This window comes from Lonchura striata, chromosome 17 (genome assembly GCF_046129695.1).
Source record: "Lonchura striata isolate bLonStr1 chromosome 17, bLonStr1.mat, whole genome shotgun sequence".
NCBI classification, from domain to species: Eukaryota; Metazoa; Chordata; class Aves; order Passeriformes; family Estrildidae; genus Lonchura; species Lonchura striata.
Genome location: NC_134619.1, coordinates 2,323,401 through 2,347,576, shown reverse-complemented (window position 1 = coordinate 2,347,576; position 24,176 = coordinate 2,323,401). Strand labels below are relative to the sequence as shown.

The 24,176-nt window shown below is 46.4% G+C and overlaps 1 protein-coding gene across 2 annotated transcripts; it reads right to left on the bottom strand.

Annotated features, from left to right (window-relative positions):
• Positions 1-290: 290 nt before the first annotated feature.
• On the bottom strand, positions 291-23,879 carry DOK5 (docking protein 5). 2 transcript variants are annotated; one of them, XM_021534040.3, is made up of 8 exons: positions 23,636-23,879; positions 12,273-12,380; positions 6,441-6,555; positions 6,221-6,340; positions 5,367-5,556; positions 4,099-4,234; positions 2,701-2,821; positions 291-902 (listed from the first exon to the last, which is right to left on the bottom strand). In XM_021534040.3, the coding sequence occupies exons 1-8, from the start codon at positions 23,699-23,701 to the stop codon at positions 835-837; spliced, it is 924 nt and encodes a 307-aa protein (XP_021389715.1). In that variant the 5' UTR covers positions 23,702-23,879; the 3' UTR covers positions 291-834. The 2 variants fall into 2 exon arrangements, with proteins under 2 accessions (XP_021389715.1, XP_021389716.1); XM_021534041.3 differs by having other exon boundaries at positions 5,367-5,517.
• Between the last annotated feature and the right edge of the window lie 297 nt (positions 23,880-24,176).

Below are 24,176 nucleotides of genomic sequence, written 5' to 3'. Positions count from 1 at the left end.
TTATTTACGATAAATTAAGCTTATCTTTGCACTCTGGGGCACCTCCCACAACGATGACAGATTGATTTTGCATTCTGCAGAAACACGTTTGCCTGCACCACTCTCAGGGTTTGGCTTCCCTGAGAGCCTCCCTCCCCTCCAGTCTGTTCCTACAACACTCCTGCACGTGGAAATCCAGCATTTACCTTTTTCTATTTTCAGCTCAAAGCCCCAGACCATGATCCTGTCCTAGAAGAAAATTATCTTGTGCTAACTGAATGACAAAAAAACCCCAAACTCAGAAACACAAATTGCATGGGACTTTTTTTATTTTCAATGCTTACAGAGATAGAAATAAATACAGGAAAGAGAAGATTATTTTAAAAGAAATCAATCAAGCCTTCCAACAGGAAAAATTGTATCCAAGAGCTGCTTCAAACTGGCCACCATTCCAGAGATCAGGAACAGGGTAACAATAATGGGAATAACTAAAGTTAAGCACTGCCACAAACCAGTGTCAGGAGACAAAATAACCACACTACAGCAGGAGTCTCACATATTTACAACATACCTATCATACAAAACCAGTGGGAAGTGTTTAGGGAGTTATTTCTTCTGTGTCCAGCTGTAAGATACAAAAGATTCACCAGAAAGGGTTTGGTGGTTTGGTTCCTCTCCCCAGTATCCACAGAAGCGTTTCTGTATTTGCCAAAGTTTAGAAAATCCTTTGTATTGCAAGAATTTTTCCTCCAACCTGAACTTCTCTGTGCCTCCATCCCTGGTTGTCATCAGCACTGTCACGCTCTGGGGCAGCTGGTCAGAGGACAAAGAGTTTGTGAAGCTCTGCCTGGGGTTCTATCGGTGCTCTGACCTGTAGGCTGGGAAAGTGTCCGTGCGCTGCAGCTTCAGGGGGCTGGAAACACCTTCACCAAGAGATGGAGAAACAGAACAGCCCCGTCAAACACAGGCACCCCAGCCAGTCATTTACACACAGACCAATTCATTAATTACCAAACAGAACAGCCCCGTCAAACACAGGCACCCCAGCCAGTCATTTACACACAGACCAATTCATTAATTATCAAACAGAACACCCCAGTCAAACACAGGCACCCCAGCCAGTCATTTACACACAGACCAATTCATTAATTATTAAACAGAACACCCCAGTCAAACACAGGCACCCCAGCCAGTCATTTACACACAGACCAATTCATTAATTACCAAACAGAACACCCCAATCAAACACAGGTACCCCAGCCAGTCATTTACACACAGATCAATTCATTAAATCTAACCCTGCTCCATCTGCTGCTCCAGCTCAGAAATAGCCACACAGATTTTCTTTACCACTTCCATCAGAACAGAAACTTGTACAAAGCAAATTAATTTTTTTTTCAAACTTCTGAAATTTTCTTGCTTTTAAGATGTAAAAATGCTCTGTTAGATCTTTTTTTCCCATTCTAACAAGGAAGATATTTTTCTAAATATAAAACAAGTGGCTTGTACCCCTGCAATCTGTTTATCCCATGCCAGCTCCACGCTGAATTACTGATTTGGCTCTGTGGAAAGCACAGCAGGGCCAATGCAGACTGTACCAGGGGCTGCCACCAGGAGCAGGCAGGGAAGTGCTGCTTTCATCCTGCATCCCTCCTCTGCATGGAGCTTTCCATGTGCTGCCTGCCCCCTCTAGTGTCGGACAGAAAGAACCAGGAAAAACATTTCCTTTAAGGATTTTTTTGGTTTGGTTTGTTTGGTGGGTTGGTTTTTTTATTTTTGGGTTTTCAATTCTGGAAACAAACACAACTCCACGGAGCTGAACTTGGCCAGCTCTGGGCACCTGGTGCTCCAGCAGGGGAAGAAGATCAGCAGCACAGGGCACCCATCGGCGCTGCACATCAGCAGCACAGGGCACCCATCGGCGCTGCACATCAGCAGCACAGGGCACCCATCGGTGCTGCACATCAGCAGCACAGGGCACCCATCGGTGCTGCACATCAGGGGCTGCACCTTCCCCTCCTGCAGGAGCTCAGAGCTGGGCAGCAGCTCAGCTGAGTGGCACCCAGGAGTGCCACCCCCACTAGTGTCACCCCCATGGAGCAGAGCAGAGTTAGGGCTCAGTGTCATCCCCACGAGTGTCACCCCCACGAGTGTCACCCCCACAAGTGCTACCCCCATCTAGCAGAGCAGTGTTTGGGCTGAATGTCACCCCCATGAATGTCACCCTCATGAGTGTCACCTCCACAAGTGCCACCCCCATAGAGCAGAGCAGCATTAGGGCTCAGTGTCACCCCCGTAAGTGCCATCCCTATGAGTGTCACCCCCATGAGTGTCACCTCCACGAGTGTCACTCCCATAAAGCAGAGCAGCACTGGGGCTCAGTGTCACCCCCATCCGTGTCACCCCCACAGGTGCTACCCCCATGGAGCAGAGCAGTGTTTGGGCTGAATGTCACCCCCATCAGTGCCACCCCCATCAGTGCCACCCCCATGAGTGTCACCCCATGGAGCAGAGCAGAGTTAGGGCTCAGTGTCACCCCCATCACTGTCACCCCCATGAGTGTCACCCCATGGAGCAGAGCCGTGTTTGGGCTGAATGTCACCCCCATGAATGTCACCCCCATGCAGCAGAGCAGCATTGGGGCTCAGTGCCACCCTGGGGCAGTGTCAGGTGTGCCCAGTGCCACCCCGGGGCGGGTGCCAGGCGTGGCAGTGTCCTTACCTGGCAGGCCCAGGAGCTGCCCCGTGCTGTGCTGCCGGGTGATGTGGTGCCAGTAGGCGCTGCGGGGCAGGGGCACCACGGTGCCCAGCGACACGGCCCGCTCGCTCCTCCTCAGCTGCAGCTGCAAGGCAGGACAGGCTCAGGGACAGCTGCAGCACTGGCACTGCACCCCCATGCAGGGCTGCCACTGCAGGGGCTGCAATTCCCTTATGGACAGGCTCAGGGACAGCTGGCACCCCCACAAGTGTCACCCCCATGCACAGCACCCCATGCAGGGCTGCCGCTGCAGGGGCTGCAGGTCCATTAGGGACAGGCTCAGGGACAGCTGCAGCACTGGCACTGCACCCCCATGCAGGGCTGCTGCTGCAGGGGCTGCAATCCCCTTATGGACAGGCTCAGGGACAGCTGCAGCACTGGCACTGCACCCCCATGCAGGGCTGCTGCTGCAGGGGCTGCAGGTCCATTCTGGGGTGCTGGGGGACACAGTGCTGCTGACAAAGCTGCTTTGGAGGGTGGGCAGCTGCTGCCTGTCGAAATAACTCTGCAGCTGGGAGTCTGTGGGCACTTGGAAGATGGAGATTTTACTCCATAAATGCAAACCAAATAAACTGTAAACCTATTCATGGTCATTTTGAAACATAAATTTTAAGGAATTTATATTATTACATTACATTACATTACATTACATTACATTACATTATATTATATTATATTATATTATATTATATTATTACATTGTATTGCATGATATTACATTATATTACATTATATTACATTATATTGCATTCTATTCTATTCTATTCTATTCTATTCTATTATTGATATAATACATTGTAATGGAATGCAATATAATGTAATTAGTATATAATGTAATTAGTATAATATAATGTGATTAATATAATATAATGTAATGTAATAAATATAATAATATAATATATGTGACTGACATATGATATTACATAATAGAATGTAATATAAAGTAATAAATATTATATTCTAATAATATAATATAATCTATGTTATTGATATGATATAATACATTGTAATGGAATGCAATATAATGTAATGTAATAAATATAATGTAATTAGTATAATAGACTGTAATGTAATGTCATATGTTTAATACAATATAATGTAATGTAATATAATATATTGTAATGGAATGCAATATAATGTAACGTAATAAATATAATGTAATTAGTATAATAGACTGTAATGTAATGTGATATGTTTAATACAATATAATGTAATGTACTATACAATAACATAGTACCAATAAGATACAAGAACAGCAATAATAATAAACCAATGCTGACGGTGGCAATACAAGAGCAGCCCCAGCAGCAGCCCTGGGGGGTGCCCAGAGCAGAGCCCCTCCCGGTGCCCAGCAGCTCCTACCATGGAATCCTTGGCGCTCTGCAGCAGCCGCTCGTGCTGCTCCGCTATGGCCAGGGCGGCCGAGTGCACCTTCTGGTAGATGGCCTCGCCCTCCCTGGTCTGGAAGATGAAGAGCCCTTCTCCCGTGTCACACATCCTGCAGGGCACAAGGGGCAGCTGTGGTGGCAGGGCCCAGCCCAGCTGAGCCTCCCCGTGCTGCCCCCCGGGCTGGGGGAACCGGGGGGACAGGGTCACTGCCACCCCCTGGAACAGGGTCACTGCCACCCTCTGGAACAGGGTCACTGCCACCCCCTGGAACAGGGTCACTGCCACCCCTCTGCTGGGGGACAGGGTCACTGCCACCCCTCTGCTGGGGGACAGGGTCACTGCCACCCTCCTGGAACAGGGTCACTGCCACCCCCTGGAACAGGGTCACTGCCACCCCCTGGAACAGGGTCACTGCCACCCCTCTGGAACAGAGTCACTGCCACCCCTCTGGAACAGAGTCACTGCCACCCCCCTGGAACAGGGTCACTGACACCTCCTGGAACAGGGTCACAGCCACCCCCTGGAACAGGGTCACTGCCACCCCTCTGCTGGGGAACAGGGTCACTGCCACCCCCTGGAACAGGGTCACTGCCACCCCCTGGAACAGGGTCACTGCCACCCTCTGGAACAGGGTCACTGCCACCCCTCTGCTGGGGGACAGGGTCACTGCCACCCCCTGGAAAAGGGTCACTGCCACCCCTCTGCTGGGGAACAGGGTCACTGCCATCCCCTGGAACAGGGTCACTGCCACCCTCTGGAACAGGGTCACTGCCACCCCCCTGGAACAGGGTCACTGCCACCCCCCTGTCCCTGCCTTTGCTCAGCCTGGAAGGGAAACCTGGGATCATGTCAGTCAGAGGTGATGGCAGAGGGGGGATTGATCACAAAACCTCTGGGGTAATGCCACAGTGGGTATTGATTGATCAGAAAGCCTCCAGGGGTAATGTCAGAATGGGTATTGATTGATCAGAAAGCCTCCAGGGATAATGTAACAGTAGGTACTGATTGATCAGAAAGCCTCCAGGGGTAATGTCACAGTGGGTATTGATTGATCACAAATCCTCCAGGGGTAATGCCACAGTGGGCATTGATTGATGTGCTTTTTGGGAGGGGTTATACTTATTCCAACATTCTAATTGCATTTTTCTTTTTGAAGCAATGGGTCCATTATCCCTGGGAGCCCTCAGGAAATGTTTGCAGCAGCCCCAGGAAGGCAAAGGCAGGGGAAGTCCTGCACTTACCTGCCTGCCTCGAAGGTGAACCAGGCTGGGTCCCGCCCGTAGCGCCGCAGGGCACTGAGTGGCCACGAGACCAGTTTGACTCTGGGATTCTGGATGTCCCAAAGACAGATATTCTCAAATGTTATCTGCAAGGTACATTCCCCATGCACATCTAAATTAGGGGATGGCATCAAATACACATTGAATCTCTCTGGGAGAAAAACAAAAGGTTAGTCTAAAATCCCTGCCCAGCAAGTCATTCAAGGAATTTCCTATTTTCCATCTCTATTTCCACTTAGAACTATTCATTCCCACACAAAGAATTCCCGCCTGTGACTCTGTGAACTCCACAAATGCTGCACCCAAAGGGCATCAAATATTTGTGTGTGCACACAGAGCCTGAGGAGAAGTGCACCAGCATAACCCTGGTATTTGCAAACAGCTCATAAATGTTGTGTGCAATTTGTGAATAAATCCATTGCTCGTGCAGGTAATGAGCTCGTTTGCACAGGGAAGTGGAGTAGCTACAGGCCCAGGTTTTGCATGCAATTACTGTTATTTATTATTCTCTTTACAAAGCCTCAGTCATTGACATCACACCAAAAAAAAAAAAAACACAAAACAAATAGTTCCCATTTCCAGGAGCAGCTAGCTCATCTGAGAAAGGGAAGTGCTACTCCAAGATATTTCTAGATAACTTATTTCTCTGGTAGCAATTAAAAGCCAAAAATAAACCCTCAAACAACCAAAACCACCCCCACCAAAACAACAAGGAGGGCTTCGAAAAAGAGTTTTGCTCCTCTTTACTTCCAATATCCGCATGGCTTGAAAATAATGCAATTAAAAATCCCAAACATAAAAATTTCTGTACCTACCACTCTGCTCCCTCTCTACTCCAGATGACAACAAGTCAGGCTCTCCAAGGCTAATGTCATTAATTCGTGTTCCCAGGCACTCCATCTGCAGCACCTTGCACCACTCATCTGCCTCAAGTTCTGCAGAAATGCCCAGAAAATCTCTGTGTAGGCAGATCGTGTTTATAATTTCACACTCAGTGCTCTGAGGTTTTCTAAGGAGCGTGGCCATGTCACCCACCTGAGTCACAAGCAAAAGTTTTGGAGGTGTCATCACTGAAATAAATACCCACTGCGTGTTTCTTTGTGCTTTTTGGCAGCCTCGAGATATTCTTCACGTTGTTGAGCTCTGTGACCTGGAGAAGCACAATTTGGGATTTTAGTGAGAGGCTTGGAAGAGACCTGTCTGTTCTTGGCTGGGCAAGGGGAGGAGAGGAGGGGAAAAAGAGGGGGAAAAAGGTGAGGCAGCATCTGCAGGCTCAGGATCTCTGTGGTGGCTCTTGAGGAGATGCAGCCAGGAATCACCTGGGAAATTCTCCCACCTTCCCTGGGAGATGCAGCAGCCACCTCCTCCAGCTCTCCAAGACATCAGTGTGACACCATCCTGATGGAATTGCAGCCAAGGGAAAGATGGGACCAAAGCTGCCTCCAGCCTGAGCAGCATTCACACGAAGGGCACGAGAAAAACCAACCTGGTGCAGCAGAACCAGAGAGAGGTGGAGATGGAAACCCAAATTCACCCACGTGGAGTTCCAGCACTCCCAGCTCCAGCACAGAGGAAAATACAGTGGTGAAAAGCTGCTCCCTACATAATATATTTTTTTTTTGAGGGAAAGTTGAGGATTTGTTGGACTGGTCCACTTGAAAAAAAAAAAAAAAAAAAAAAAAAAAATCACGGTTCTCATTATCACAAAGTCTTTTAGTGGTAAAGATTCAAAAACACAGATTTCTGTTGTTTGGTTGCCAAACAATGATTGGAAAAATAGCTTCAAAAATATAAAATTTGGTATTACCTTGTACACAACTTTAGTAAATACATAACACACTGATTTCATTTTTCTAACGAGAACCTTTCACCCTCACAACCCTTAAGTAATGCTCCAAAATTTGGCTGAGGAGCAAGTTTTCTTTACCATTTCTTTAAATTAATCACACTTCCAAACAAGAAAAGCTCTTCCTGCTGTGAATGAGCAGCTCATGGACAGCATCTCCCCAGAATAAAAACAAAAAAAAAAACCAATAACAGAACCTCGCTCCATGGGCACAGCAGGATGGAGTGCAAGGAGCATCCCGTGGGGAGCACCCAAACCTTCAGCAGAGCTGCCACATTTGGAGCTCAGCTTTTTCCAGCCTCCACCTTGAAGGTTTTGTCAAAGTGTCAAAACTGAGACGTGCTAATTGGGCGTAATTCTGCAGGAGGATTTTGGTTCTCCCCCCTCTTGCAGGAAATGCTCTGATGGGAGCAGATCCCCACGGCTGAACACAAATCTGTCACAAATTCGTGGGGCATGGCAGGCCAAGCACAAACTGCCAGCTGCCACTTCCACTCCAAGACATTTTTCTCAGATTAGAAGGATTAGAATTCAAGGGGGAATAAAATCAGATTTTTTCCCCGTTCAGGACAGCAACCAACTTGACATTTTGGCCGAGCACATTTGCATTTCCTGCAAGGGAAATTGCAGATGACCCCAGCATTGTTTATCTCTCACCTATTGCCTCTGCAGTGCTCACAGAGGTTTGTCTGGCTTTCCTGGGAGATTAATTGTCCCCATGATGAGAACAGAGAAACCATTTCCCAGGAAAGCCCAGGGGAATGCTGAATGGAAAATGTTATTGCTCGCTCCTGCCTGCACTTCTCTGACCTGCTGAGTATAAATAAGAGATTAAATTTTATATAAAATCATGGAAAGGTTTGGGTTTGAGGGACCTAAAAGCCCATCCAGGCTGATCTTCTCTTCTCTTCTCTTCTCTTCTCTTCTCTTCTCTTCTCTTCTCTTCTCTTCTCTTCTCTTCTCTTCTCTTCTCTTCTCTTCTCTTCTCTTCTCTTCTCTTCTCTTCTCTTCTCTTCTCTTCTCTTCTCTTCTCTTCTCTTCTCTTCTCTTCTCTCCTCCATTTTCATATCTTTTTCTTCTTCTCTCTACTCTTCTTTTCTTTCTTATTTTCTTCTCTCTTTTCTTCTTCTCTCCTCCTCACAAACATTCCACAGAATTCCCCTGCGTGGAATTTCACCAAACACCAAAACCCCCTGAAAAGTTCCTTTAATTCTCTTGAAGCCCTGAACCTGGTGCCTCACTCCCAGCTAAGTTAAATGCTAAATTAGTTAAGCTAACATTAAAATAAATGTTCAACAGCTCCCTCCTAGCAGAGTGCTCAGATTTGAAACATTTAATTTGCTACCCATAGTTTTGCCTGGAAAACAATTACAAGTTCCACAATCCAATTTTCCAAATGGATTATTCCAGAAGGAGACAGAAAAGACTGTGTGAATGACTTCTGCTGTTTCAAGGCAAGATGAATACAATGGGATTAAAACTCAGAGCCCCTCGAGGGCTCGGTGCAGTCCTGTCAGCAGGACACAGTTCAGTTTTTATTGGAATATTGAGGATTCTTCTGGCACATCACAAACTCAAAAGAAATAAGAGTTTTTTTCCTTCCTCCAGTATTATTTTGTTCAAGAATGTGGCAATTTGTGTTGCTTATTTACGTTTAACAAGTGAAAATCAGACACTCACCTGAAAACAACACTCTGTGCAGATTTTGTAGCCTGAATTCTAATTATTTTCTCTCCCTTGTGGGACCAAAGGAATGACGTGGGCAATTTGCTTTGTGCATGCAAATTCCCAGTTCACTCCATAAACCCCAGCTGACTGTTCTCACATAATCTTTATTTTAGGGCACTGTGACCTTTCCACTTTTAAAAAATAGAGCAAGATCAGATTAGAAAGGATTTAAAGGTTAATATTACACCAAAAAAAAAGTGCTTATTTCTGGTCTGCACCTCCAGTGGTGAGGATGCCCAAACCCAGGCCCTGTGCAGAGATGCACACAAGGACACAAATGCAAATATTTGGGATTCTCCAAAATTGCAGGAGCAGCACCAAGGCAGTGCTGGGGACCCAAAATTCCCAAGGAGAAGGAAAGGAGCTGCATCCTCAGCCCCCTGGAATTGGTGCCACCACAACCAGGGCCCTGCCAGCCCCTCTGCACCAACAAATCCAAGGAAATCTGGCATTTTAATGCAGGAAAAAAGGACAGCCTCAGAAGGGAACACCTGAGTGAAGGAGGCAGGTGCTGCTGAGGAATGAGCTCCATTCATCATTTTCCTTTTCTCCCCTTTTAGGGTTTTATGATGGATTAAACCTCTCCTGAGACTGATGGGCTGAGTGAGGGCTCCTCAGGTTTTGTATTTTTAGCAATTATTTTATTTTACCAATAATTTTTATCCATTGTTTTATCAATTATTTTATTTTATCAATAATTTCTATCAATTATTGTATCAATCATTAACAATTATTTCCACAAGAATCATTCAACTCAGCACCATCAGATGTGATGCTGCTTTCAGCAGCATTTCAGAATCACTCCAGAGGCCAGGTAAATGGAAATGGATTTGCAGAAAATGATTAAAGTTTGAGAGAAGGTTTATATAGGGTGTATTTTTATGCAAATTTTGAGATAAGAAATGTTAATTTAGAAACATTATGGAATAGGATAGATATTGCTGAGAGAGAAATTGAATTGGAAATAAGTTTTAAAGGCTAGTTTTGCAAAAAAGATTAGGTATTTTAGAGAAATCAAATGATGAAAGATGTATTGTAGTGGGACTTATAAGAGGTAATTACAGATGATTAGTTTTAAGGTATTTATAGTATAGTGTAGTTAAAGTTTTATAATGTCACCAAAATCCCAACATCTTTATAAACAATATCACCAAGATCCCAACATTTTATAAATAATATCTCCAAAATCCCAACATGTTTATAAATAGTAGCACCAAAATCCCAACAGTTTTATAAATAATATTACCAAAATCCCAACATTTTTATAAATAATATCATCAAAATCTCAACATTTTTACAAAAATCACCAAAATCCCAACATTTTCATAAATGATATCACCAAAATTCTTATAACCAAAAACCAGGTGGAAAGCAGCGAGTGTGGAAGACACTGCCATATTCTTTGTTGGGTGTTTTGATCAATAATTAATTTTGATTTCCATCAGAATCATTCAGCTACAGCCTAATACAGAGCAGCAGGGACAAGTTCTCTTTTTCCAGCAGCCCACATTTAATACTCTCAGAAGCTCCATCATTCACATTTAAATTTCACACATTTACAAGGCTTATTTTATTTTTTAAAAACCTGCATGTTTATGCACCTGTGCTCTTCACAAATGAGCCCATTTTGCCCAGGAAATTTAATATTCATTAGCTCCCTCTCAGTGAGGTTTGTTAAAAATAAAGGAGACCTGTCAGTTTGGAGAGCTGATGACTCCAAACCAGAGAACAGCCTCACTCAGCAATCTCAGCTCTCCCTCTGCCTGAGAATATTCTCAAAATCCAAATGAACCCCAGAAAATCAGAATTTTCCCACTTTTCATCCCCCTGGAAGTGTCCAAGGGTGTCCCTGAGTGATCTTCGAGCTCCTGTGCACATGATTGGCAAAATTCTGATAAAAACCACACCAGATTTGTATGTCAGCTCTCAGGAACTGATTCTGCACCTTCATTCATTCCTGTCAAATCAGCTACTAGAGAAATCCAGAAATTAAATTGATAGGAAAAGCAATAATTTGGAATTAATTAAGTGCAAAGCTTGGCTTAAAACTGAAAATCTCTGAGCCAGTGACGTTTCCATGGTGCTTTACTGTGCAGAGCCAGGCTGCTGTGGGTTAAACACCTGCAAACAGGTGCTAACCTGTGGAATTTCAGGAAAGAAGAGAAGAAATTCCAGCCTCCTTCAGCTTCCTCTTGGATTTCACATCCATTCCCCAAGGTGCTGCTGATATGTTGCATTGGCACAATGGAAAATATAGAGGTTTGCATCAAGACTTGACAGAGTTGTAATATATAATTATCTATAATTTTTATATATATATATAATATATAAATACATCTTTATTTATATATAAGTATATATTTGTATATTTATATATAAATATACATAAATATGTGTGTGTATATATATATACAATAAATGTAGTGTTTGACACAGGGCTGAAGTTCTTACACACACCGTGCAGCCCTCACACAATAACTTTTAAAAAAATCTCATTACTTCTGGAAGTTGCCCAATAGAAATGTGAATTATTTCTGGGCCTGCCTTATTAGAAATAGCCACGGGTTTTATGAGCAATCAGTCCCAGACTCTGTGGCATTCAGAGGCAGGATTCCCCCAGGATTTCCTCCTAAATGCCTGCCAGGGTGAGTGCAGAGCAGCCTCCAGCCCCTGGGAATTCATGACCTGCACTTTCTGCCTACAATTATTATAAATGAAAAGGTTTCTGATTCCCACCTCCGTGCCCAGGAGAATGGCACATGGAAATTCTCTGGTGGGTGTGAGATGTGCATCATTCCAGAGCAGTGGCTGGAGGGAAATTCTTCATTCTTTTAAACACCAGTGAATTTAGCAGAGCTTTTCACAGCACTTTTCACAGCATCACTGCTGTAAAAATGAGTTTCGTGTCTGCAGCTGCAGAGGCAAAAATCCCACAAAAATGGGAACTCCAGGAGCCTTCAGCATTCCCCTGCTCCCTGGGGTGGCTCTTCCTGCAAATATGAAGAGCAGGAGCCACTGCAAAGTATTTCAGAAGTGATTTTAAAGGGCTGAGGAGAGGAAAGGCCAAATGCTTCAACAAAAAAGTCATTTTCCACTTGCTTAGCAAGATATTTGCTAGAAAGAACATTTATTTTGCCTCTACTTCACTGAATGAAAGCACACACAAAGGTTTAGGACCTTAAGAGTAAAAAAAAAAAATTTTGATTTTCAGGCTAAGTAATACACCAAAGTTTAGATTTTGCTAAGTAATAAAAGAAATCAAGAAATTAGTTGGAGAAAACCTCGTGCCTTACCTTGTGGTAGCACCTGAAGTAGGCAGCTCGTTCGTCTGAGAACTTCTCCAGCCTCTTGGGCCCTTTGCTTGAAGCTTTTTTGAAGACTAACCAGCATCTCTGGTAAATCTGGAGACACAAAAGAATAAATTTGGCATCTCCACTGACCCGAGTACCACCAGTGCCCCCAGAGAAGTGAAGTCCTGAATCAGCTGTGGGCTCTCAGAAGTTTAGAGAGAACACAAGCCCAAGCTGCTGGGCAGTTCCATCCTATTCCTCTGGGTCCAGCCAGAAATTCTTGTGTGTTTGTGAATTCTGAATTTTGTGAATCAGGCTAACACGAGGGAGCAGGAACTGAATTACTGACAATGAAAAAAAAGCAGATTATTTAACTGCAGAACTCAGGATTTTGCTCCCAGGGTGAATTTAAAATTTAAATTTTTAAACTCAATTTAAATCCAAGTTATTTGGGGCAGAGTGGTTTTAAAACTTCCTTTTCCTGCCACCATTCCTTGCAGAGAAGGGAGGAATTACCAGCCCTGCCAACTGCTCCCAGCCCACACTCCATCAGCAATTCCAAAGCAACACCTGGCAGCTTCCAAATTAATCCAAACTGCCACCAAAATCAGTGGGATTTCAAAAGCAAAACAAAACAAACAAAAAATAATCAGACATGTCCCCAGCACAAATTCAGTAGCCAGTGGCCACAACATCCCACTGCAGCTCCCAACAGACAAACAGCTCCATCCTCTGACCCCTGATGGACCAAAAAAGTCTTTATGTATAATTATATACATTATGGATTATATATAAAATTATATATATTATATATTGTCTACATAATTATCTATGATCTATATATAATTACATACTACAGCTCTGTCAATTATTGATGCAAATCTGTACGTTTTCCATTATAACTGCCTTGCTGAACCCAAAAAAAGTTGTTGGTTGTGCTTTTTCCACCAGTTTCCAGCTGCTTCTCCCAGCTTTATCATTTTCCCTCCCCATCTCACACTCCTGGCCCCTCGTGGCTGCAGGAGCATTTAGGTTATGGCCAGGCTGCTCCTGTGCCAGGCACCAGCTGAAACTGGATTTTTTTCCCCATTTTTTTCAGGATTTTTCCCCCCATTTTCCAGCTTTTTTTGGCCACTCAGCCTGTTCTGTTAAATGTAAGGGTTTGAAGCCCCTGACCACAAGGACAGCTCACACCAAAGCCACTCTCACCCTGAAGGCTGCAGGTGGAAAATCTTGAAATTTGCCTCTTTTTTTCCTTTTTTTTTTTTTAATTTTGTGGGGAAAAAAGTGCTGCCTCTTTACCCATGGCTGGTAGGAACTCTCAGCCTGAAGGCTGCAGGTGGAAAATAATTGGATTTTTGCTGGACTTTGAGAGGGAGGGCTGGAATTCCAGGTCTAAGGTCCTTCCAACAGGGAGCAGTTTACACAGGCAACCAGCCAGCCTTTGGATCTGATATTTAAGGGAAGAAAAAAGCTTTAATTTGTCACTTCAGAGTCCAAAGGTGGGCAATGAGCCCTGAAATCATTTCTAGTTTGTGAGGGGACAGGATCCAGAATTCTGCTCTGCTTTGGGAAGAATGAAGCCGTGCCACAGCATCCCCCCAGCAGATCCCACCAGGAATCTGTTCCCAAAAAAAGCTCTGGTACCACCAGCTCTCAGCTGAACGGGACTGGGTCACCCTGGACAACACCCACAATCTTCCCAAGAGCTCACCAACTATTTAATTGGAATCATTCCCTCCATAAAATTACAGTTTGCCTCTCCTTTTCCTACCCATGCCCACGCTGGCAGCTCATTCAGGCCGATTTCACGCCGAAAATCCACAATATAACAAAGAGATGGAAAAAAAAAATCCCACGGCTCTGAACATCTCTACCTGGAACTGTGCTCAGCAGGACTCGAGTGGTCCCTGCAGAGGGGAGCAGGGGCTGTGGAAAAGCAGAGCCAGCCCTGCTGCTGCCAACAATTCCATTCCCTGTCCCAGAGCACCCATTCCATGTGGCAGCAGCTCAGAATGACTGCATCCATCCACCAGGGCTGCTTTGCATCCTGCTCTTCCCTGCTCCTGGGCACTACAGAAAATAATCTCAATTTTCCTTTCCCCCCCGAGAACACATTTTGGGAAGGATAAACCTCCGTCCTTCCTCATCCAGGCTCTGTCCCCACCAGCAATATTTTACATGAGAGTCATCCACAGCTGCTAATAGGGAATGAGGCTGTAATCTGCTTTCTGGCTGCGTTCAGAATGCACAGTGCTACTCAGGATTGCAAAGGGGTTTTTGTCATCGAGTTACAAAACCCAGCTTTGGCACTGGCCAGGACTTGCTGCGAGGCCAGGGCACACAGAAATGCCTGGCAGATCTTTAGGAATCCGTGCACCTTGTTAATGCAGGTCACAACAGATTGCTGCTGCTCTCAAACATCACTTCAGGTCTTTTCTCTTCAAAAACCCTCCCCTCCCCAGCTGGAATTACATCAACCAGAAGTGGGATTTTTGTTAAAGGTTCAGCCTCAGAGCCATTTCTCCAGATTACCTTCAAACACCTGAGAGCTGGGCGCTGTTACTATTTTATAACTACGTGTTTTGGTGTTACCAAAAACTACCTGTGCCATGTTTACAATAACGTGCCAATATCTGTTATTTATGTTGGACAGTGTGTCTGTGCCTTAAACCAACAGAAAAGTGTCACCAGCACAGCAAGACATGGAGGGCAAGAAGGAGAATAAGGTCAGGACATGCCCAAATCTCTCCATCTTGTCCCCTTGAACCCCTTATTTTAAAACCCTAAAATTCTACTTTTTCACTCTGTGTTAATTCTCTCCCCACTCTACTCAGAGCACACTGGGAGGTGCCTCTTAAGTGTGACCAAAAAGACATTAAAAGCAAGACTTGAGTCTCCAGACTGCTCTCCCTGCAAAACTGATGAGTTGGATGTGGTATCTATTGTTAGAAAGAGCATTATGTGAAATATGCTTCCTCTTTTTTCTGCACCTACAGCCTGCAAAGTGTAGGTTTGCTGGCTTGTTGGGGTTTTATTACAGACCATTCCCAGAGCAGGTTATAATTCAGGGCTGCTTAAGGCCATCAGGGGAGAGAAGAGCCATTCCAAAAGAAGAGCCAAGGAGCATTTACAGCAGTGACAGCTGAAAAAAAAGCAGCCAGGCTGGAGCTAAGTATCAGATTTGGCTGCTTGAACATCTGCTGAGCTTTGTACAGGGGCACAGTTAATGCTGGGCATGAAACTGGAGAGGAGAGATCAGCCTGGGGCTGCAACTGGGCAGGAGAACGAGTGAAGGCTTCCCTGGAGGCTGAAGCTGGGCTCTGTGCAGGCAGCTGGTGCTGCCAGCAGCTGGATTTGCAGCTGGAATTGCAGCTGGATTTGCAGCTGGATGTGCTGCCCTGCTGGGCCAGCCACAGCACAGTCCCGGGCACCAGCCCCGTGTAGGATCAGGGAGCTGCAGAACAGGGGCTGCAGTGATTCCTGTGTGCCACCCCAACCCCACACGGGGCACTGCTGCAGCTCATTAACAGCTCTCAGAGCCGGCTAATTAGGGCATGGGATGCTCTGGGTGACAGCCATGCCCAGCTCTGGCAAGCACAGGGCAGCAGGGTGCTGTCCCCAGCAGGCACAGCTGGGACCTGCCCCATGCCTGGGGCTCACAAACTCAGATTTTCATCCCCCCCAGCACACAACCAGCAGCAGGAGCTGCAGTTCAGAGCTTCACTCCTTGCACTGCAGAGCAGGACTCGTCGTTTTAGGATGACACCTAAGGAGACCCCCCCCAAAAAAAAGGCAGAAGTTGCACAGGGATGAAGCTTTTCTGTCTGTAAAGGAATTTTTCCAGCACTATGCTGCCAGCATCCAGAGGCAGCCACGGGAGAAGGGCTGCAGCTGCTCCATCCTTGGGCAGCCCAGCTGTACCTGAAAACAGGATAAAAAACCTGCAAAACTCGGGTAATGATGCTTGTTAGGAGCTGCTTGGAGAGCTGAGGTGACAAACGCCCTGCAAGCATCCCTGTCCCTCTGGCCAGCACATCTGGAGTGATCCTGCCCCTCTGACCAGCCCCATGAGGCACATCTGGAGTGCTGAGCCCAGCTCTGGTTCCTCAGGACACAGAGCTCCTTTTTTAGGTTCTCTTTTGGTTTGGTTTTTCTTGGGTTTTTTGGGGTTTTGTTTTGTTTTGTTTCTTTTTTGTTTTGTTTTTTGGTTTTTTTTTGTTTGGTTTTTTTTTTTTTTTTTTTTTTTTTTGTTTTTTTTTTTTAGGGGAAAGGACCAATACTGACTTAAAGAAACACTGAATAAAACAAGGATTCCAGAGGCAGTATTTCCCTGGTAGAATTCCCTTTTCCAGTGGCTCCTGCAGCCCTCCTGCCCTTTTCCAGGTTGCTCAATGGACAAACCCAGCTCGTATGAATTTCTCATGTCCCAGATGGGTAATTAAAGACAGAGGTCAGGAGTTCATTCCCATTTAGGAAGATCCAAACTGGAGAAAGCTGCATTAAAAATTCTATACAAGCCTTACACTCCTCCATTTACCAGGGAGTAGCCACTTGTATTTTAGTGCCAGGAGTCTGCCACGCAGTGGGATGAGTTAATTCAGAACATATTAATCCAGAACATCAGCAAACATCCCCCCTCACCTTCCTGGAGACATTCACAGGAAATTTTCCTTTGCCAAACACAGAGAAGTCATTGATAGTTCCCCAGACAAACATTACTTGGCAAGTAAAGGGACAATTTAACCTCTTACATTGACATTACTGAGGGCAAATTCCACTCTTTTTACCCTATTGATCTTCTGAACTGAAACAAGTGACATCATTATCAGTAAAACAAAAAAAAAAAAAATAAAAAATCACACCAATATTCATTTCAACAGCTTGAACTCTCACTGGTATTTCTGACAGCACTTGATGAAGCCAGACAAAAAGGTAATGGAACAGTCCATCATCTTCCACAGCATTCCTGAAGCTACACAAACACCAAATTAAGATGTCAGGCTCAAATTAAGATGTCAGTCTCAGCCCTTGCATCTGTTACTTTCTTTCAAGTGTTTCCACAGCCACTGCAAAATGTTATTTATCCCTGATCTCACTCCAGGGCAATGTCCCTGCATGGCAGCAGAATTTCCTTCACCCTGGGAAAGGAACTGGTGATGAGAAGGCACCAGAATCACCAAAGAGTAAATTTCACCTGTTTATAATTAGGTTTCCCTTCTCTTTCTGCCTGTAAAATCATCCCTGACACACCCTGGCAGGGCTGGGGCTGTCACCTCCAGAAATCACTGATTTTTCTGCCTAAGGAAGAGCAAATAGGGAAAAGAGAGCCAGGATCCACAACCAGGTCAGGGAAGTGTTTGGGATAAAGGAGAAAGGGTCAGATTGGCTTTAAACTTGTTACAATAAAGCATCTTTAGAAGAAGACTGCAAATGGGTAAGAGGCACTTGTTTGGGAGTCAGTTCAGACCAAGGAAACATTTGGAATTATTGCTTGACTTCACAAATTAAAGCCCATATTCCAAAGAACACAGAAGGTGATTTATCTGCAAACAGGCTGGAAAGCACAAAAAAATACCCGTTCCTCCTCCTAAAAGGTGCCAGCATCAAAGCAAGAGTTTCATACTCTAAATCACAATCTGTAATCTTCTGGGGGGAACCAGGAATGGTTCTGAGGTTTGTCCTTTTTGGGTTTTGATGGGGTTCTTTGGGAATAAATTAAACCCCTCATCACTCCATGCTGATCCCCCAAGTCAAACATCAAAAGAAACAAAATGCAATTCCACCACAGGAGCTGCAAAACTTCCTTTTACCTCCTCCAGAGCCAGGCTGAGCACCCTGATCCACCAAACAGGGGTGACACGAGGTGACAGCACCCAAAGGACAAAACCTTCTCCAACCCCAGTCCCAGGGCTGACCCCATAAGGACACGGACCTGGACTCTCATCCCATCAACAGAAAACCCAAAGGGACCACAGAAAACCCAAAGGGGACACAGAAAACCCAAAGGGACCACAGAAAACCCAAAGGGGACACAGAAAACCCGAAAGGGGACACAGAAAACTCAAAAGGGGACACAGAAAACCCAAAAGGGGACACAGAAAACCCAAAGGGGACACAGAAAACCCCAAAGGGGCCTCATCAGCTCCAGGAAAATGCTCCAAGGAATGTTCTGGATCCCATCCCTGCTGCCACTGACAAGCTCCAAGCAATAAGAAATCTCAATATCTGTGAATATATTCTAACACCTTATCTAGCAGCTCGCTAGAACTCTGAATTTCCAGTGGGATTAATATCCTGCAGGTTGCAGTTGGTGCCTGAGAAATCTGTTCAGTTTTTCTCCAACTTCCAGCCTGAAAGGAGCTGCAGAGGTGAACAGAGTTTTATTAATAAAGCTGCTTCAAATGGAGATACAGGCAACTTTTTTTTTCCTTCTCCTTCCCCCTTCCCCCAGCCTTACATCATTCTTCTTTGCAGTTTTCACAGCTCAGGCTCTTAAAATCCTCATATTCACTTGCTGGCACATGTATGCAGGCACCAAATCTCTCCCACCATATGGTTCCAGTCCTGCAGATTGTCTCTCCCCCACTCTGCCTCTCCTCCCCCGGGGTTTCACAGCATCAGAGCTGTGCAGAACTTGTCAGAGCACACGTACAAAGTACAACGTGCAGCACCAGGCTCCTCAATGAAGCTGCCACGGGACTCACTTCAACCAAAATCAAGCTCAGCAAGCCCCGAGAGCTTGAATCCCTCTGCAGCTCCCCACAGTCAGGCGTTTCTGCTGAACTGGACAGGTCCTGAGCTTTCTGCAGGAGCTCCTCCAAATTTCTAGGCATGAGGCAGAATGTGAAAAAAATGAAGATTTTATGATTGGCTTTTCGCAAATGTTACACTGAATATTAGATGTGTAATGTTAGAAAGTTGTGCTGTATTAATTCTTTTAAGTAGTGTGTTAAATGTAGTTTTAGGTTCCAACATAATGTTAAAATAGAGACTATGGATGTGGGGGAGTTTTCTTTTTAGGAATGAGATACTTGCTTTGAGGAACACCTAAATCTTCCAAAGGAAAGGAATTTATGGAATTTATGGTTTTCTTATCAGAAGAAGCTGATTTCTTCAGGCCTTGCTCAGACTCAAAGACGCCATAGGGATTAAAGGAAACAGTTGACACACAACAGACAGAGTTTCTTGTTTTAAATAGAATGTATGCATAACCATGAAGGATAAATGAATATGCAACAAGTGTATTGTTTTCAGGGTGATTCCTTTGTTCACAAGACATTCTTTCTGTGACTTAGTGTCTGAGAGCATCTGGACATCTGCAATTCTTTGCTTTTTATTGGCTTGTAACTGTCCTAATGCAAAACTTTATTACTCTAATTGTATTATTATTTTAATAACAATTTTATTATTATTAAACTTTTAAGTGATTGGCGTTTTTCACTCAGAAGTTTTCCCATCTAAAATGAGGGTGTGCAGCCAGCACTGGTGGACAAAACTGCTGGATTTTCCCAGTTCAGCCTTGCACCTGGCCACCGTGTAACTGGGAAGTCCTGACTCAAACAAACACAGGAAGGCTTCACATCTTCCTCATTTCAGGTGAAAGTTTAATACTGCCAGAAAATCACTAATCAAAGCAAAGCAGGCAATCCAGAAAAATAAGAACTATTTTTTTTTTTTTTTTGCTGAGTTTTTTAATCAGTTCAGAAATATTTGAGCACTGCTGACACCACTTCAGCATTTCCTAGGAACAAAGAGCTGGCTGCAAAGTTGGGCAGGCTCAGCTCCTCCCTGTCAGAAGCTGAAGGCTGAATTACTACAAATCCCTGCAGGGGCTGGCCAGGAGTGCCTGATGCTGGAGGACACCCCTGACAGCACATTCCTTCCCCCTGATGTGATGGAGATGTTTTGGGCCACTCAGGCCCATCAAGCACAGAAACCTGAGCCACACAGATCCGATTTCTGTCCTCAACCAGGGTCACAATTCCAGTGCTGTAGTCCCAGCAGTCACATCTTCCATCAGATTTTAGCAGTGGATACAGGAAGGGGGAGCTCAGCCTGGCCAGGGAGTGCAACCCAAAAAGTGAGTCTGGAAGCAGCACACACCACTGAGCCTCCACAGAGCCCCAGCTGCCTCGTCCCTTGTACAGCTCCTCGTGCTCACCAGGGCCACAAACCCCTCCAGTTCAAAGCTCTGCTCCTGTTTGGATTTTAATTGGTATTTTTAACTGAGCCAGCCCAACCTAAAGAGAAAGCTCAGGCGTGTTCGCATCACCCCCACCCCAAAAATGGAATGTCCAGAGCAGGCTTTCCATCAGGGAAAATCTCCATGATGCACTCCTCCTCAGGAAGGTCACACCTGTACCACAGAACGAGGCACTGTCTGAAAATCAGGAGCACAAAAATGACTTTTTAGACAGAGGGAAGCCACCAAGCAACAGCCCTGCTTCGTGCACAGATATAAATCCCTTAATCAGCTGAGAGCTGGCTGCAAAAGCACGGAGTGTCCCCCTCCCCACGCTCAGGTGCTGGTGGTCCCTGGCAGAATCCCTCCTCCCAAGGCAAAGCTGATTTTCTCCTGGCTGGAAGAACTCTGGCAGGTTGTGCTCCTGCCCTGTCAGCAGTTCTGCAGCACTCCTGTGTGTCACTGCTAATGACACACCAGCCCCACACCACCGGCTCAGGGAATGCTTTTCCTCCCTGCAAGGATGGAAAGAGTGGGGAAGAATGAGCTTTCTGCTGAATATATTCGGCTGTGCAGAAGGCACATGTGATACAAATGTTGCTATGGAAACTATTCTATTAAATAATATTCAATTAAACTCACACGTTTGAAGCACGCAGAAAGAGTTCAGGTGCAAAACTAATTAGCCTTAATTCAATTTTTGGCATTACAAAGTAGGGCCTTCCAGAACTGTCACGTTCCTTTTAGAAGAGGTTTGGATTGGAGCAAGCTGCTTCTCTGCACCCCTTCCATCCCAAACGTGGCACCCCACCCCAGCTCCTCAGCAAAGTCATTCCTGGAGGCAATTTTTGGCTCCCAGTTCCCTTGGAGATGGAATTGCCACAGCGTTGTGGAGGCAAAGGCAGGAGCTGAGCTGCATTCAGCCTGGAGAGACAAAGCTCTGATTACAGCTGTGCCACCAGAGCAGGGAATGGATTTCAGCGACTCCCACTCACATCCTGCCACACGAGATCCCTCTCCATCAACCAGCAATCCTGCAGGGGCTGCACAGCCTCGTCCTTCCTGATTGCACAGCGTGGGGAAGCTGGCTGGTAAAAAGTCACTCTTTTATCCTCTGAAGTATTTTTTTCCCTTCCCAGCTCCTGGGTGCCCTCCCAGCACAAAAACAACCTGTCGGCGTAAATCCTTCACCCCCTGAAGGAGCCATAATAATATATGTTATTATTAGTTATTATTATTAGTTATTAGCTTAGTTATTATTATTAGATTCAGTCTCACTCAGCAGCCACTGAGGGAGACTGAATCCAGGCTCTTGCTGAAGCCAGGAGCTCAGCCAGCTCCAGGTGTCCCATCACACCTGGAGGAACCAAGGAGCAGGGACACGCTCCAGCCCTGTCTGTAGGGACCCCAGACTGATCAAAATTACCCATTTCTGCACATCAGAGCTGTGAGCAGCTCACAGAAAATGCTCCAGGAAGAATCTGCAGCCACATCTGCTCTCGAGTCGTGGGCCAACATTTCCCTAGCTGGAAACTAAGCAGCCCTGAATTATAACCTGCTCTGGGTATGCGCTGTAAAAATCCCCAACAAGCCAGCAAACCTACACTTTGCAGGCTGTAGGTGCATAAAAAAGAGGAAGAATATTTCACATAATGCTCTTTCTAACGATACCACATCCAACTCATCAGTTTTGCAGGGAGAGCAGTCTGGAGACTCATGTCTTGCTTTTAATGTCTTTTAGGTCGATTTAAGAGGCACCTCCCAGTGTGCTCTGAGTAGAGGAGAGAGAAAAATTGCTCTTTTACAGCTGTCACATGCACATCTCCTAAGAGGGCATCCAGCACTTCCTCAGCAGCAGCACCCTCAGAGTGGTCTGGAAAGCCTTAATAAAGGAAAGGCACCAGCACTGACAGCATTTACAGCTTTTGTGGGCTTAGATAAACCCTGGTCACATCTTCACTGAGCTGCACTGTTACAGCACAGAAAAAAGTGTCACAGTTTAATTGTACTCATCCTTTATGCCAGAGCAAACTGAACGCTGGTATGTATTCAGTGATGAGACTGAATCAGGACACACCAGTTGTGCCCAATTTACCAGGAGTGCTCTCCAAATGGCATTCCCCCAAAATGCCACAGAATCGCACGGTTGTACAGAATGAACTGTGCCTGCGAGTGCAGGGATGAGAAATCCAGCCTGATGGAACACTTCTCAACCTCTCCTGTTTCCACACCAGCCCGGGAGACGCAAGCTCCCAAAACTGTGGAGCAGTCATTGCCCATGGGTGCAGCAAGAGAAGGGAACTGTAACTGCAGGGAGGCAGCAAAAGCTTTCCAAAAGCTTTCAGAGCACCACAGACAAACAAATTCTGAGCTGCCGACCCAACCGTTTTTAATAAACACAAGAAATCAGTTCCTTTCCGGTCCTGAGAGGCTGATGGAACAACTGAAATGTTTCCTATACACAAAGCCTCCCTCCTGAGCCAGAATCCCTTCGGGACACGGAGGGAGCCCCTCTCTGTGTCCCATCCCCTGCCCTGGAGGAGCAGCCCTGGAATTTCAGAGCTCATTCCAGCCCTGCCACTCCCGGCACATCCAGCGCCCACAGCCGGAACCGGGAACCGCCAGGGCAGCAGAACAACCTGAACATACCTTCAATATTCAACCAGCAGCTAAAGGGGGATGCGTGAATTTTCATTTCGCGCACCTCTAACAGCACCGAAGACACCGCAGAGCTTCACCTGTCCCACGCAGGAGCCCAAAACCTGAGCGGCAGCAGGAACCGGAGCACCTGAGCGGCTCCAGAAGCTCAGCCCTGCCCGGAGCTCCCCCATCCCCATCCCCATCCCCATCCCCATCCCCGGGTCCCCCCGCAGCGGCGCCCGGAGCTCGGGGCACGGACAGCGGGAGGAGGCGGCGCAGCATCCCCGGCTCCCGACGGGAGAGAGAGGCGAAAAGGAATATATCCATCCACACCTATGCATAACATATATTCATGTGCCTTCATTCCTCTCTCCTCGTCTTTTTGTTTCCTGCGGAAAAACCCACACAGCTCAGTTTGCAAAAAGAGGACAAAGGAGTGGTGGGGGAGTGGGAAAAATAAATAGCAAAAAAGATATAAATAGCAAAAAAAGACATAAACAGCAAGAAGCGCAGCCCTGGGCAGGCTCCCCCGGGCACTCACCCCCAGCCGCCGGCTCCGGATGCGCACGTAGCCCTGCTTCACGATCTCGTTGAAATTGGACGCCATCCTCGCCCGGGACAGGCGGCGGCGGCGCCGCTCAGCCCGCCCGCATGGCCGGGCAGCGCCCGCAGCCGCGGCTCCGCCCGGAGGGACGGGCAGCACCGGGAGGGACGGACAGACAGACAGCACCGCCCCGGGAGGGACAGACAGCACCGGGAGGGACGGACAGACAGCACCGGGAGGGACGGACAGACAGCTCCGCCCCGGGAGGGACAGACAGCACCGGGAGGGACAGACAGCACCGCCCCGGGAGGGACGGACAGCACCGGGAGGGACAGACAGCACCGCCCCGGGAGGGACAGACAGCACCGGGAGGGACAGACAGACAGCACCGCCCGGGAGGGACAGACAAACAGCTCCGCCCTGGAAAGGACGGACAGACAGCACCGCCCCGGCAGGGACCGCACCTCCCCCCGCACCGCCCCTCCGAACAACCCGCACCGCCCCGGGAGGGACCGCGCTGCCCCGGAGCGCTCCGCAT